This window comes from Saccostrea echinata, unplaced genomic scaffold, assembly GCF_033153115.1.
Source record: "Saccostrea echinata isolate AGI-Se365-2 ecotype Australia unplaced genomic scaffold, CSIRO_AGI_Sech_v1 ptg000025l, whole genome shotgun sequence".
In the NCBI taxonomy this organism is placed as follows: domain Eukaryota; kingdom Metazoa; phylum Mollusca; class Bivalvia; order Ostreida; family Ostreidae; genus Saccostrea; species Saccostrea echinata.
Window position 1 is genome coordinate 22,802,927 of NW_026889774.1, and position 14,807 is coordinate 22,817,733.

General features: G+C 31.9%; 2 protein-coding genes across 5 annotated transcripts in view; both read right to left on the reverse strand.

Annotated features, from left to right (window-relative positions):
• LOC133192203 (glycerol kinase-like) overlaps positions 1–14,807 on the reverse strand; it is a 419,267-nt gene that overhangs the window by 66,344 nt on the left and 338,116 nt on the right. The window lies entirely within an intron of this gene.
• Positions 2,352–14,807, reverse strand: part of LOC133192202 (protein C-ets-2-like) — a 41,665-nt gene continuing 29,209 nt past the window's right edge. For 3 of the 4 annotated variants that reach the window (XM_061328167.1, XM_061328171.1, XM_061328170.1), the window contains 7 exons: positions 9,096–9,218; positions 7,997–8,197; positions 7,615–7,710; positions 7,322–7,402; positions 6,987–7,196; positions 6,248–6,502; positions 2,352–5,126 (listed from right to left, as the gene is read on the reverse strand). In XM_061328167.1, coding sequence (XP_061184151.1) covers positions 4,783–5,126; positions 6,248–6,502; positions 6,987–7,196; positions 7,322–7,402; positions 7,615–7,710; positions 7,997–8,197; positions 9,096–9,218 — 1,310 coding nt within the window. In that variant the 3' untranslated portion in view covers positions 2,352–4,782. The remainder of the gene's footprint in view (positions 5,127–6,247; positions 6,503–6,986; positions 7,197–7,321; positions 7,403–7,614; positions 7,711–7,996; positions 8,198–9,095; positions 9,219–14,807) is intronic. The other variant, XM_061328169.1, reaches the window with a different exon arrangement.

Sequence of the window (14,807 nt, forward strand, 5' to 3'; positions counted from 1 at the left end):
GTTGTATCTGAAAGGTCAAGAGCATTACAGCTTAATAAACATTCTCTATGATTGATCCTAAAGCATTAAAAATTAAAAAAGCAAAAGTCGTTACGTGTCGAAATCGGCCCCATAAAAAAGATTTTTTTTAAAATTCATATTTCAAGGGAATAAATTTTTGACAGTTTTCTCTTCAAAATTCTTTATATATTCATTCCATTAACATTTCAGCATAGATTTCGTAAAAAATACTTTCAAAATCATGATATTAAAACTATAGAAAGTATATTATGTAATTGTTTTGTTTGAATTATAAAAAAAAAATTTTCATATTAGAAAAATAACAGATTTTATACCTAAAATTTTGATAGTTAACTATAGCAAATATTGTGATGTCATACCCTTAAGCAGGACTTTTGTTGAAAATCATGCCATTTTTAAGAGGCTCCTGACAAAAAAAATTAAAAGCGGTATCGGAGAAATTTAAACTGTTTTAGGGAATATGCATTGTAGACATCCTGTGAAAAAAAATTCTGATCATATTCAATAACAGGGCCAATAATGACCCACAACGACTCTTCCTCTTCTTCTACAGACAGACGATATTTCACAATTTATGGGTTTTTTGGAATTTTAAGTGGAATTATTATTTTTTTTTTTATTAACAATTATGTTGGATAGGCAGGGAAATTCCCATTTGACCATTGGATGACAAGCTTTCTAGATCACTTGGCAAATGAGCTAGATCATGGCAGTGTGTTTCCTTAATTCAAACAAGAGGCCCGAGGGCCTTAACGGTCACCTGAGTATAAAACAACGATGCAGCGGATCCATAGAGTATAAAATAAACTGATAGATGGAGCTTTGTTGCCCAAAAGCAAGAGAAATAGGATGATCAGGATCAAAGAAATTATTAGTTTAGTATTCAGCAACAACTTGCAAATTAAGTTCTAATCTGTCCCCAATTTATTAATATCACCATGCAGACAATTAACAAACCACTAGTGCCTCTGTACTACTTAGCCCCATAGCATAACCTTTCACATTGGCCTCTCTTAGTCTTTGAAGAACAATTAATAAGATAAGTTATTTTTCATTTTTATTTGTTTAATGGACTTTTGAGCTTGAATACTGTTCGTTATCTTCATACATTTTATGTATTATTTTTTACAAGCCTACCTGATCATTAAAGCTATAAAAGTACCCGGTACTTTTTGTAGTGCACAATAAAAATTCTTGCATAATTCACTTATTCTATTAACCTTGCAAATACATATTTTACAGTGATTAATTATCAAAAGTGAATGGCAAAGGGGAATAACTTCTCTCAGTAGAATACAAATTAATAGAGCCCGGGGGCAAGGACCAGAACACTTGACCAAATGGTCCAGATCTTCAAAAATCTGGTAAAAATACCCGTGCTTATTAAAACTTTTACACTGTTTGCCTCCGATATGCTCAGGAGCAGAGAAGATTTTCAACGAAATAATGCATTCTCATTACAGATTCAACACAGCCCTACCCCTAACACCAGAACCCATGACCCAGGGTCATGAAATTCATAAATTTGGAAGAGGTACCCTCATCATCATAACTATGCACTTACTTGAAGATTTTCAAAGAATTAACACATTTTCACTATATTATCAATATCTAATATCTAAAGCACTTAGTTTTCCTGTTTAATACCCAGGAGCAGAGAAGATTTTCAAAGAAATAATGCACTTTCACTATATGGTCTATATAGCCCTGACCTACCACCAGAACCCCTGACCCTGGGGCCATGAATTTCATAATTTTGGTAGAGGACTCAATGCTCATTACAATCATGACAACAGTTCAACTGCTTAATGTCCAGGAGTAAAGAAGAAGATTTTTTAAAGATAGCACTAATTTTGATGGTTTTAGCCCCACCCTTCAGGTCCCAGGGGAGCAGGGACCATATGTTGTATGCCAAAATTCAAATTGGTTGGAATTGGTTCAGTGGTTCCAGAGAAGAAGCTGAAAACATTCAAATGTTAACGGACGACGCACATTGCACAGCGATGGACGAAAACAGATAGCAATAGGTCACCTGAATGACTCAGGTGACCTAATAAAGTTAAACCTCATCATCTCGAACTTGATGGGACCAAGAAAAAACTTTGAGACATACAAGGATTTGAGATATTTAGAGTAAAATGCTTAAAGAGTAAGTGGTTGGGACTTCCAAAGTACTTTGACATATCCATGGTATTCAAGATATTGGTGTTCGAGATACTGAATTTAACTGTAAACATGGTATTATGTATATTATATCTAGACCTCGCAATAGAAAAACTTTCAAGTTAACAAATGAGGACAAATTTTTTTTATATAATTTAATTGTTTTTATTTGTCTTTCTTACAAATATCTACAATATTGATACAATTTCATATATTTGAATAAAAAAGCAACTTGTAACAATATAATGAAATCAAGACATTGAATTCCATAAATTAAACAATATAACCTTGTTAAGAAGCATATTTATGATTTTTTTTTTGGTTACAAAAATGCAAGTTCTTCTTGCCTTCAAGGCACAAGATGATAACAAAATGACCTAATCAAATATAAAGTATGAATATCAGTCGCTAAGCTGTACACACAAATTGACTTTGATCAACAAGATGTATAAAATATGTACAAAGTAAAACGAAAAATAGCCATGCATGATGTTTTGATTCATGACTGCAGTCTATATTTTAAGTGAAACAATATACAATGTCAACCCTTTAATCAATTGTTGTTATTACCATGACTAACAATATTGTTATATGTTCTATCAAAGAAATATTGATGGATTCTTTCTCCTTTTTCTTTATTTTCTTCTTTTTAACATTTTTTCCCTATGGTTGAGATAATTCTATACATTTATTTTGACCAACACTTTTAAAACTGCTTTTGGAAAGAAACATGAGTTAAGGCACTAGAATGTACAATGATACTACATCATGATCTTTGATTCTTATTCAAATTATTGAACCTCTATGAAAAAAAAATGAACTGCAGATAAAAATGAATGACAATAAAATAAAAATATCTAAAAATTGAACACATCTTTTAATATATTTCAAGGGAGAAAACTACCAAAGATCTTTGAATTAAAAAGAACATTGCACTGAGAATTTTTATCCAATGCATTCATGAAAACGTAATGCATTAAAAAATGATATTGAACACAAAATAAAGTGGCTAGAAATATTCCACACCACTAAAATCTCTGAGTGTAAACAATTTCCTTTGTTCATATTATCTAAACATGGGAAATGAAATTTAAAAAATGAACACATATGGACTTTTTTCTGTCACATCTTTGAAAATATACTGTAAACCAACTTTTATTCATGAACGAAAAATATCCACGAGTTTCGCGAGCTTCTTTTACTTGCGAATATTTCTCGTCGCGAACCAATGATTCACCTATGTATTTATGTAGAATGTTGCCTTCATCGGGAAAATAAGTTGTCGCAGATGGCTTCCAAACTAGAGAATCGCGACTAAAGAAGTCGTGAATAATAGTTGGTTTACAGTAAGCAGAGGAAGAAAAATACTTGACTAGGATTACAATGAAAAGATCAAGAACCTGTACAAAAATGTCTTTAAAATTTCACTGTCTAAAAATGTGAGATAAAATTTAAATGAAATCTTTCTCCTACATTTAATGCCAGATTAATATAATAATTAAAAAAAAAAACAGCTTCAGTTCATAATAATAACATAATTCACAACAAATATTTGATGTTAACAACATCACTGTTATTATCTCAGCACTATATGTAAAATATATCAAAATGTAACAAATTTGTGTATGATTTTTACCAGAAAGGCCTCAATATATACACATAAATAACATGCACCTATGTTAGGAGAGCAAGCAGTGCACGAAATGTATTGCTTATACATAGCATCCTTTTCAAGGGAAAAGAAAAATTCATGAATGGAAAAAAAAATGATTTTTTTAGTATTGAAGGGCCTGGATGGACTTGTTTGGGCAGTCATCTTTTTGCATAAGTATTAAATCTTTGCAAAAAGAAGAGAATTGTGCCTAATTTATAGTCAAATGTTAGCCATGTTAAGCAGTGGAATGCATCAACAATATTAAAAATTACATGCATATCATATTTATTGAAAGAATATGTATTTACATGACTGTTCACTAGACCATACTAGCTGCCTATTGCAATTTATTTCACCTTGAATATTTTGTTTTGTTTATCTTTCCATATGCCAGACCTGTTTCTAAAATTCACTTCATTATTGTTGTAGCTCATAAAGCAATAATATAAAAGTTTCTTTCCTAGAAAAGCAAACAGATATTATAACTATATACATGTAATGTTGCTGTAGTTTAAATGGCCTTTTAAAAACATCAACAAAAATAATTTAGGCCTTTTAAAAAATGAAATAACATGCCATTTTTACAGGAAAAACATCCAGCTTGAAAAAACTGAGATCAACATTTAAGAAAACAACAACGTGACAAAGACGTTTGTTGACAATTCTGACCGCTATCATCACATCTTTAACTTGAACATCACAAAGATGACTTTTTCAACTCATCTGAAATTTTATCACAAGTCCTTTATCATTACGATCTGAAAACTCTACAGCTTAACAACAAAATGAGCTCTCATCTACATACCACAACAAGTGCCATCAAGGTTTTAGAAAAGGATTTTGTGAACCCAGAGGTTTAAAAAGAGCTTCCAAATGAAGCATTATGAGAAGTGATTTTGACTCACTTCAAAATTGATTTCCAAGCACACAAGTGACTTGGACTCTCACTCATCATCTTTGTCAGCTTGAGGTTTGATATCACATGCTTCGAAAAGTTCTTCTGGTGTATAGCCAAGAAGGCTCTGCAAATCACACACGAATCTGTAAACATATCGCTTTCCTGCTGTTTTGTGGATGATATTTTTGTCATAATAATAACGAAGTCCTCTGCTCAATTTCTCATAGTTCATTTTAGGTTTGTTTTTCCTGATGCCCCATCTCCTGGCCACCTCATCCGGATCGGATAGTTTGAATTCCCACCCATCTCCTGTCCAGCTGATGAAATGTTGGCAATTTTTGTCGGTCAGCAGCTCAAGAAGAAATTGCCACAACTGAATTGGTCCACTTCCTGTAAAATGGATTAAACTAATGTACACTCATAATTAAAAATTTATAATCCAGTGTTTAAATTAGACAGGCAGACAACAAGATAAGCATGCTGATTACTTTACTTAAGCAGACATAGCATATTGACCTTAACCTCTTTGCATCTAATAATCCTATAGTCATAAATATTCATATTTACAAATGTCAAGGCCTCGCACAATGTGATGCAACTCCTTGCCAACATATTCAAAAGAAATTTTAAATAAAAAAATAATTCCCAGAAATTCTTGGTTTTGAGTCATATTTTTGTATGAGGAATACCAAAATACATACCAAAGTTAAAAATGTATCTTTAAATACATGAATTAACTGCTTGATTTAAGTTTTGAGCTCAGCTGACACTATATGTATTGGAGCACAGAGTTATTCTTAGCATTAAATGCTTCACCGTTTATTTCAAATACCACATGCCACAATATAAGAATAAGAGTTATTCATAGTTCATAACTTCCGTAAGGTATGCTATCATATATTAAATACTCTGTTTATACTTTATTTTATATGCCCTGTCTTCAGATCACTGCCAAACTACGAATTCACATATCACATGTAAACATGGAAAATGATAATTTTAAAATGATTACACTAATTTGTCCACAATCTATGATTATATAAAATTCTGAATACATAACCCAAAAAAGGGTTGCTGCCTGTGGGGGTAACAATTTCAAATGTTATCTTCACTTACATGTTACATTAAAATGATTTATGTTTTTATACTGCATGCAAATATTTTTTGCCATGCTAAAAACTATGACAAACTGTATGCTCATAAACTTTTTTTTAAAATTTGACCCATTGTGAAGAAATGTTACCTATTGCTGTACAACATTACCCATGAAGGGATAAATAAGTAGGGGACAATATGCTTTTTTTTTTTTTAAATATTTCTTGACTAATCAGACTTTAACATTTTAATATAAGAAAAAATGATAATAGCTATTGGCAAATAGAAACATACATGATAAATATTAGTCAAAAATATAATAGTTTTTCACAAATTCCCTCAATCCCACCCCAGTCACACTCGTGTTTATTGACATGAATTCAGTAGCTATATTTTATCCCTGCTTCACTCCTTACCAGAATAGCCAACCATGGCTGGGAAATTGCTGGGCTTGACCTCTGACTGAGGGTAGGAGAGATCTGTGGGTGAGGACTGGAGGCTCCTGGACACGCCTATGTTGAGTCCCCCTCGGTATTCAGATGACCAGCTGTCATTGAGGCTGCTCTCAGAACAATCGGACCACAGGTACTCTTGTTTGATGCTAGGAACCATCTGATTCTGGTAGACCTGGCTATATTGCTGGTACCGGTTATCCTGCCTGATGTACTGACCTTTAAATAATCAGGAATTAGCATAATTAGCATGTTTGTCAAATGGGAAAGTCCATGGGATTCTATTTGCATCTGGGTACTGTATACAAGGAAATTTTCAGCCTTTCACCCTCATTGCGAGTGAGCAAATTTAAAACAGGGCTAATTTAAATAAGACAGCAATATCTCTGTAACGCAGCAGTGTCTAAACCAATTTAAAATGGGGCAAAATTGTTTGGAAGTGTCAAAGGGCAAAAATAACCCTGTATACAGTATCTAGTGCAATTCGGAAAAATATTGTTTGGGTTTAAGGGTACTTTAAATCTCATTATATTAATAGTAAATCTTTAAATACTTCTTCCATCTAAATGAACCTAATTTTTAAAATTTTAATTTCAGCCACCCATATACTAAGAAGACATGTTTTTACAAACAAAGTTTGCTTAGTAAATTCAATATAAGAAAACTAAACCATAACTAGACTAATGTTCATATAAATGCTAACCATGACAAATATCGGGTATCACTGGAGGCTGGAATTTTTGTTCTGGGATGGGAGGATAAAATTCTGTGGTGGGGCTGTTGTCAGAGGAATAGTAATGAGGGACGGTCTCCAAACTCTGGCAGTCTGAGTGGTCATCAAAACTTCCACTGTTTGGGGAATCACTCACATCATTCAGGGTTTGCATGGATTCTGTTATTGCTCCGTATGCACCTGCGAGTCCGATGGGAAATTGTATTTAAAATTTTGAGAATGTAAATGTTTTGCAATAAGGATTGTATTAGCACCATTAGCAGTATAATTTCATTTTTGTAATTATACGATGGATAGTTTCTTACAGGTTTGTGCATTTTGGACTTTGACATCACTGAGACCAGTGTAAGCTGATACTTTATTATCACCACCATGACCAGCAAATCCTGAAAATGGATTGAAAGAATTTAATAATCATGATTGGATGAAAAGATTTTCATTCTATCAAATATGGTTTCAATGGAAGATGCAGTCCATGCTTAGCTAAATACAACACACAAGGAGAAAGGTTATATAAATCAGACAATTCAAGTTAACATATAATTTGACCAAATTGTCCATAAATGGATCCATTTTCCAAATTGCTCTGATGGGTTACCTTGGACGGGGAAGCGATCTCCAAATTCTGGCATGCACACAGGTTCACTATAACTACTAGGTGCACTACCAAGGCTGGGGTGTTCATGTGTAAAATCTAAAGAGAACACATACTCTAAAAGTTATCCTTATGCCAAGTATATTTGAATTCAGTAAAAATTTAATGCATCTTTTTTTGTTGTTCTTCTTGTTAAGTTCATTGACTTAATCAATGTTCAGTTAAATTAACACAAATAATTAATGTCTACCAAAGTGAGTGGGATAATCTTTTCAAACAACAGTAATATGTTAATAGCATCATCAACTACAACTGTTACACATGCAAAAAATAGGGAAGTTTGAATAAAAAGTTGTGCGAACAACAAACTGAAAACATCTCTCACCTTTCTTGAGAATTTCCAGGTGTTCCCACATGATTTCTCCCAAATATGGTGGCGCCAAGTCCAGGAACTGGTCGCGCTTCAGTTGACAAAGGTCTTTGCCTCTCATGGAAAAATTAGCAGGGTTGATACCAAGAATGTTGAATTCTTGTGCAATCCATTTCAACCAGAGCATCACATGGCTTTCTGACCAATGGGCAGGATCTGTTTAAAATAAACAAGTGATTTGAATGGCTATTAAGGTGCAAGACCCTATTATAAGAGAGATAACTCTCAGGTGATAAATGACTGTTTTTCCTTAAGAAATTGTCTAGTTAAAAAAAGCAAATTCTGTGAAATTTTGCACTGCAAGGTATTTGAAACTGCATTTCAATAACATTTTACATTTCTTTTGAAATACCATTATCATTTAATAAAGCAAAATTTTATAGGAGTGAACAGGAGGATGAATTGTTTTCCTTCAGTGAATACCATGAATATTAAACATGATAATTAATAACTTCAAATTGATGTTAAAAGATTAATGCTCTGATTCATCTATGACTGTTGGTAAATGGTTATGAACTTAAAGCGAAATTCATATTATAAAAAAAGAAAAACAAACATTTTTAAACACCCCCCCCCAAAATATATAAAAACAAAACAGTAAAAGAAAAAAAACCCAAAATTTAAAATCAAACCATTCTTTGCATTCGATTGCAAGTTGCTTTTCTTGACCATAACTAGCGTAGGCTTCTGTTCATTGAAAACTTCAGACATAAGTTAATTCACCGAGCATTAGTCATTGTTATGTAGTTCACTACATGTGTTTGATGATTTCAAAATGAAACATGTCTGTTTGCAACTTGAACCATTAGAAATATGCCATGCCAATTTAGCATAATGATTGGATTAGACCCAGAATGTGAAGTCTACAGACCCACTTGAAAATACATGACTACATCAAAATGTCAAAGCAATTAAGGTCAGGTCTTCAAAAGTCCTTAAAAAATATGAAACCTGTCATATAAAAAATTTAATTTAATGTCTACTCTACATCCATATATGTATATGTATAACGTCATTTAAAAAAATATCTACTTGCAAAAGCTGAAATTTTTACCATTAGAGATATGGTATTTTTGCTGCTCCCTCTCAAAAGTCTTGAAACTCTCATGGACTGCTTGGGACATTTTCTGTGTTGTCCCAGGTGTTAATGGTGGAACAGTTGTAGTGGAAGGAATATCTGTAAATAGAGTTCAGAACGTCTAACAAAAACTGCAACTCAGACCTCTTAAATCAAAACTTTCAACATCTGCAACCTCCAAAATGGTACTGAAACTAATAGTATACACTACTGACTTAAGCAAATTGAGCATTCTGCAATATCAATCCAAAAAAAAAAAAAAAACAAACAAAAAATCATGGAAATGAATTGAAAACTCCAAATGACCAGTTAACAAAAGTTAGTTACCTAAGACCTGTAGCCATTCAGGGCATTTCCTCCCTGGCATGATGGATGTGGGAAAAAAATTCTATCAATTAATTGAAAGTCATTCACAAGCCATTCTTCTCAAATAAAACATGTATGAAAACTTTCTTTCCCTCCATATATCTATATATATATTTTCTACCTAGTGAGAGGCGGACTTACATGACTGAAGGAATTGTAATTGAGTTTTTCAATCAGTTTGCAATTGAATTTTTTTCATTTAATTAACACATAAAATATCAAACATATTACTTCCTACGTGAAACACATCATAGATAATTTAAATGTGTCATATGTATTTCACAAGAATACTGCAAGCAAAGTATTCTCGAGCTCTCATTTGAAGGTTTTTCTCTTCCAGTAACAGTTTTTTTAATGATGCAAATTACTTTACTAATAAGACTCGGCTTTATTAATTTGCTGAAATTTGTTTCAATGAAAACCAAAGTTTAGGTTTACAAAAAGGTATTCTAAACATTATATTTTCTTTCACAAGAAATAAATAAAAAAAAATATAGAATTATGCCTTAAAATTTTGATCTATCCATGTTATCTAAATATTTTAAAATAAGAAATCCAATAACAAGATATTTTCCAACTTGTTGAGGGGATCAATATCTAAAGTAAAATTCACACTATATACTTTACCTCTAAATAGATCTGCAACCATGTTGTTTGAATGAAATTTCTCCTGGAACACTTGCTTTCCAACTTTGAGCAATTGTTGAAAAATTTTTAATTCATAATTATATATCTCAAACAGTCTGCATATCCAGAGTGTATGTGTTAATAAGATTGTAGGATGTTAATCAAGGCTACATTCACTGACAGAACAACAACCCAATCCTCACAGACAACTTTTAGACATCAGTATAGATCAAAGTGCAAGCTATCATTGGTCTAATGGCCCATGAAATCACTGGGTTGTTCAACCCATTTTTGAACATCTTTAAAATCCCACTTCAGCCAATCAGAGCAGGGCATTAGAAAGTTTTGAAAGGCAATCGTGTGTGTTTGTGCATTAAGACATTAATTAAATTCACACATAAAAGTGTTATGTTTGTCCCAAGGATTAAATATCCCAAATCAGTTTCTATTGTAAGCCTGTGTCATTTCTTATCTCATATCCATTGTTCCACCATAAAAGAGATATAAGTATATACTTAACATCTAACTCCTATTAAAATAGTCATCTAATGGCTGACCAGTCCAGGGACAAGTGCTTGATTATGGGGGGTCTTTTTAAGAGGCGTGATCCTATCTTAAGATATCATCTGTGATAAACAAACTTACAAATACATTTAGCAAATAAGGAAAAAACCTCTTAGACCAGATTAGAATGTTATTAAAAAATTAATTCCAATCACAGACAATGAAATAGAAAGTTGTTTTTATGCTAAAGCTATCATTAAACTTAAGAAAAATGTTAATGTTACGTAATTATACTTACGTCTAAATTAACTGATTAAATATTCAATTGTTAATTTGTTCTAAGAGTGATTGACCTTTTTTGTTTATAATCTTTTATTTAGCCAGAATTATAAGAAAAATGAAAAAAAAGGGAGAGGGATAAAAAAATAAAAAAAATAAAAGACAAATAAAATTGAGAATTAAATACTTTTACTTCATGCATATCATTAAATAACAAACTTATATATACACCATGTGTTCTTTTCCAAAGATATTTTGTTTATTTCTTAAACTATTTCCTTCCTCCCACACAAATTTATACCTACAATACCAAACATGCTAATGTTTGTGCATAATATACCTATGGAGGTTTAGCTCTTGCAAGCTGTAAATTAACATCTATAGATCAGAGGGGAAGGAATTGTGGAAGACAGTTTTATTTCAGATAATGGGGGTGAATTACTAATGAAAACCACACAAACTGACCATCTCCAAGTGATTTAATGGATGACCATTTAATTTCACTTTTATCTGCCCATATCTGGGCTCTTTTTGTGTCCAGTTTAATGGCCCCGCATCAAGATGAGAATTTTGGATAAGCATCGCCATGACGTTAGATTTGTTGGCATCTTCATATCAGATCACGTAACATGAAAGGCTTGGACAGAGAGCAAGCAGTTGCATCAGTTGGTTTATCTTGAAGGTTATCTCGAATCTTCAACTGATTGTAATCAAATTAAGGGAACAGGGGCTTTGCTTGATAACAATGCACATGTTAAATGTAATTCAACATCAGAAACTTCAGACTTTTTTATGCAATTACTTCAACAAGCAAACTAAGGGGAGCAAACCAACCTCTCAAACAGACCATGATACTTTAAAAGCTCAATTTTATTTCCAAAGCAAATTTGCTCACTTAATATTAAAAAAAAATTCCCCCCAACTCAGTATTTGATGTTTTGTAAAGGGAGAAATTTTGTCCAAATTATTTACAGATGAATTCATCATGTGGCTAATACTGATACGAACCTGACTTGTGCGGTATAAATATTTACTATTACCACGAGCTAGGCTGGACCTGAGCTTCTTAAAGCAAAAATGTGTGCATATACTGAACTGTTAGAATTTGACATGCTCCCACTTCTGTGCTGAGTCAGAGGCATAAACTTGCCAAATTCAATTCATCTTTTTAAATATTTTTTTTCCTTCGAATATTTAAATTCACCTATTTCAGCAAGATTAAGATGTAGAATAACTAACACCAAACCCTAGAGTTTGCTTGCCATATGCATAACCCAAAACATTTCTTATTTTTCTTAAATGATATTTTTTATTTGATAAAAATTCATTCACAAAAGCACTTATAGTAAATGTCATTTAGGGCCCCATATCTTCTTCCCCGACATCCATCACTCAACACACACTGTGCTCTCATAATCTGACAGAAAAACGGTTTTTATAACAATTTATCTTCCTGGCGTAGGAGATATCTTATTCTTTTTCGCAAAATAAAAAATATATAGAAAAAAACTGGCAGGTTTTCAAAGTTATCCACCTGGATTGTATAAAGATTATTACTCAACTTTCTTTTTTAATCTTTTTTTTTAAAATCCATTTTTTGAACAATGAAAATGTAAGAAATAGAATGTACCAGGTTTTATTATAAAATCAAAAAGATAAAAGGAAAAAATAATAATAACAGGGAATTGTTGTAGAGCTGAAACCACATAAGAGTACTAAATTTAAATTTTCTGAAATCATTCCCTAGTCTTTTTTTTTTTTTTTGTTCTCAAAGTAATCAAAAAGAGCTTTGAAAAACTGAAATTGTTATGTAACATGAAATACAGTCCAAGACAAGACAGAAAAACACCTGAAGAACACCATTAACTTGATGTCTGACAAGCCTCACTTCAGGTAATGAGATGTTGCCAGTGTTAAACCAGCAAAGCTGAAAATTGTACAGAATTAACAAATTAAACATTAAAGGACTGGGCTAAAATGACAATGGTTCCTAAATGATTCATTAAAGTGTCTAACTGGTGACACGTTTTCTCTCAAATGAGCTTACATTATGCAGGGTATATTGTGACTCTCTTGGGTTGCTCTTTGGGGGATTCGAAAATTTAGTCCAACCTGGGAAATCATTTTAATATTATTTTGAACTTAATTGCTACAGAATGTCATTATATGAAGAGATTTTGATTGTAACTTGTATTTTATGCAGCAATATTACAATTACCACAAGATTTTAATTAATTAATGAGATATCAAATTTGCATAATAGGTATGTTACCCAACAAATGCGAACTGTCATCATTTTAATTGATGATCATATTGAAAACCAATTTTCAAAGCTTTTTAGACTTAAATGTTACATAACATCATTTCAATTTAATTTTCCTTTTTTTTTTAATTATTAGACTATTGTTTAATTTAAAACATCATTCAAATGATATATTTATGAGAATCAATCCTTATAGATACTTGCCCATACTAAAAACCACTGTATACACTTAAAACTAACTACTTAAAAGAATTCAACCAGTACAATACATCTGATATCACTGAATTAAGTTATGACATCCTTAAAGCCACTTGACAAGTATGACAAAATACAGGATAGAACACTTCAGCCTCCAAGAAAATAAAATTTAGAGTTGTATGAAATTGTACAGTAATGAATGGCACTCCACTTTTAATGAGGGCAGAATGATTCAAGTTGCACAATTATTAAAAAAAATCTACTATTTCAATCATGCTCGTTGGAAGTCCATGCATATATAAAGTCTCAGTCATGTTTTAACAAAGAAAATTAGTACTTGAACTCTTTTTTCCCCTTTACTTAAAATAGAAAAAAACAAAAGCCAAGCCTTTCTAATTCAATTAAAAAAAAAAAGAAAGAAAGAAGGAAAGAAAAAAGACCCAAAGGGAGATAATGCCCTTGCCATGAGAGGTAACTCTGAATTGCACTTGGAAATATTTGTTTTGTGTGTTTAAGGATTTGATATCAGTAATTCTTCACCTTACACCTGGTTGTCAGGGTATTTAGCAATAAATAAATCCCCTGATATTTCCAAACTGTGACCTTTAACTTTATAAGGAAGTATACTGACTTTAAAATAAAACCATGCTCTCTTCAATCATTTCAGATCGAAATTTATTCAAATTAACAAAATGTAATAATTCTTATAGTCACATGGTTCTCTGATCTCTATATGATTGGTCATTTAACTGGAACCCATTACATTTAAAGAAATCTGAAAAGTAGAGGTCAGAAGCTGATCTAACAATTTTTTTTTTCCCCACTACACAACAGCTGCATAGGCTGTCATTTGTTGAGGGATTTTTGAGTTTGTACCTGTTTCAGACAACTCTCTCAATTTTATGGCCCTGTTCGTTACTTGTTATTTTACTCTTGATTTGAGAGCATACATGAAAAAACATCTTGAAATGAATGAAATCCTTTTTTTATTTGACCCCCATTTGACACCATGGTTTCTCTTTTAACAAAAAAGAAATTGTGTTTAGCAAATTTTTATTATTGGCGATAAATCCTTATTGCTTTGAGCAGTTATGATAGACATTCTACAGTGTCCTAACCTATAAAAATGTAATTCAAAACTAATCTTTTGACATCTCGTGATGGCTATGTGCAGCACACTAAGTGCTACACAAGCGTCCCCCCAGTTCTGAAGTTTTCAAACTTTACACAGTCATATTTCTTGACAAGGCATAAACCTGGGGTCATAAAATATTAATAAAAATTGACATGGTGATGTATTATTAAAGTAATGTGGATGGATGATTAATACTGGGAACAAAAAACTCTCTGTATTGCTTTATATTTTTTTTTAAAATAAAACATCTATATGGTATTCAAAAGATGTCAGTATGCCATTAATAAAACATTAATCTTTGCAAAATGATATGCCA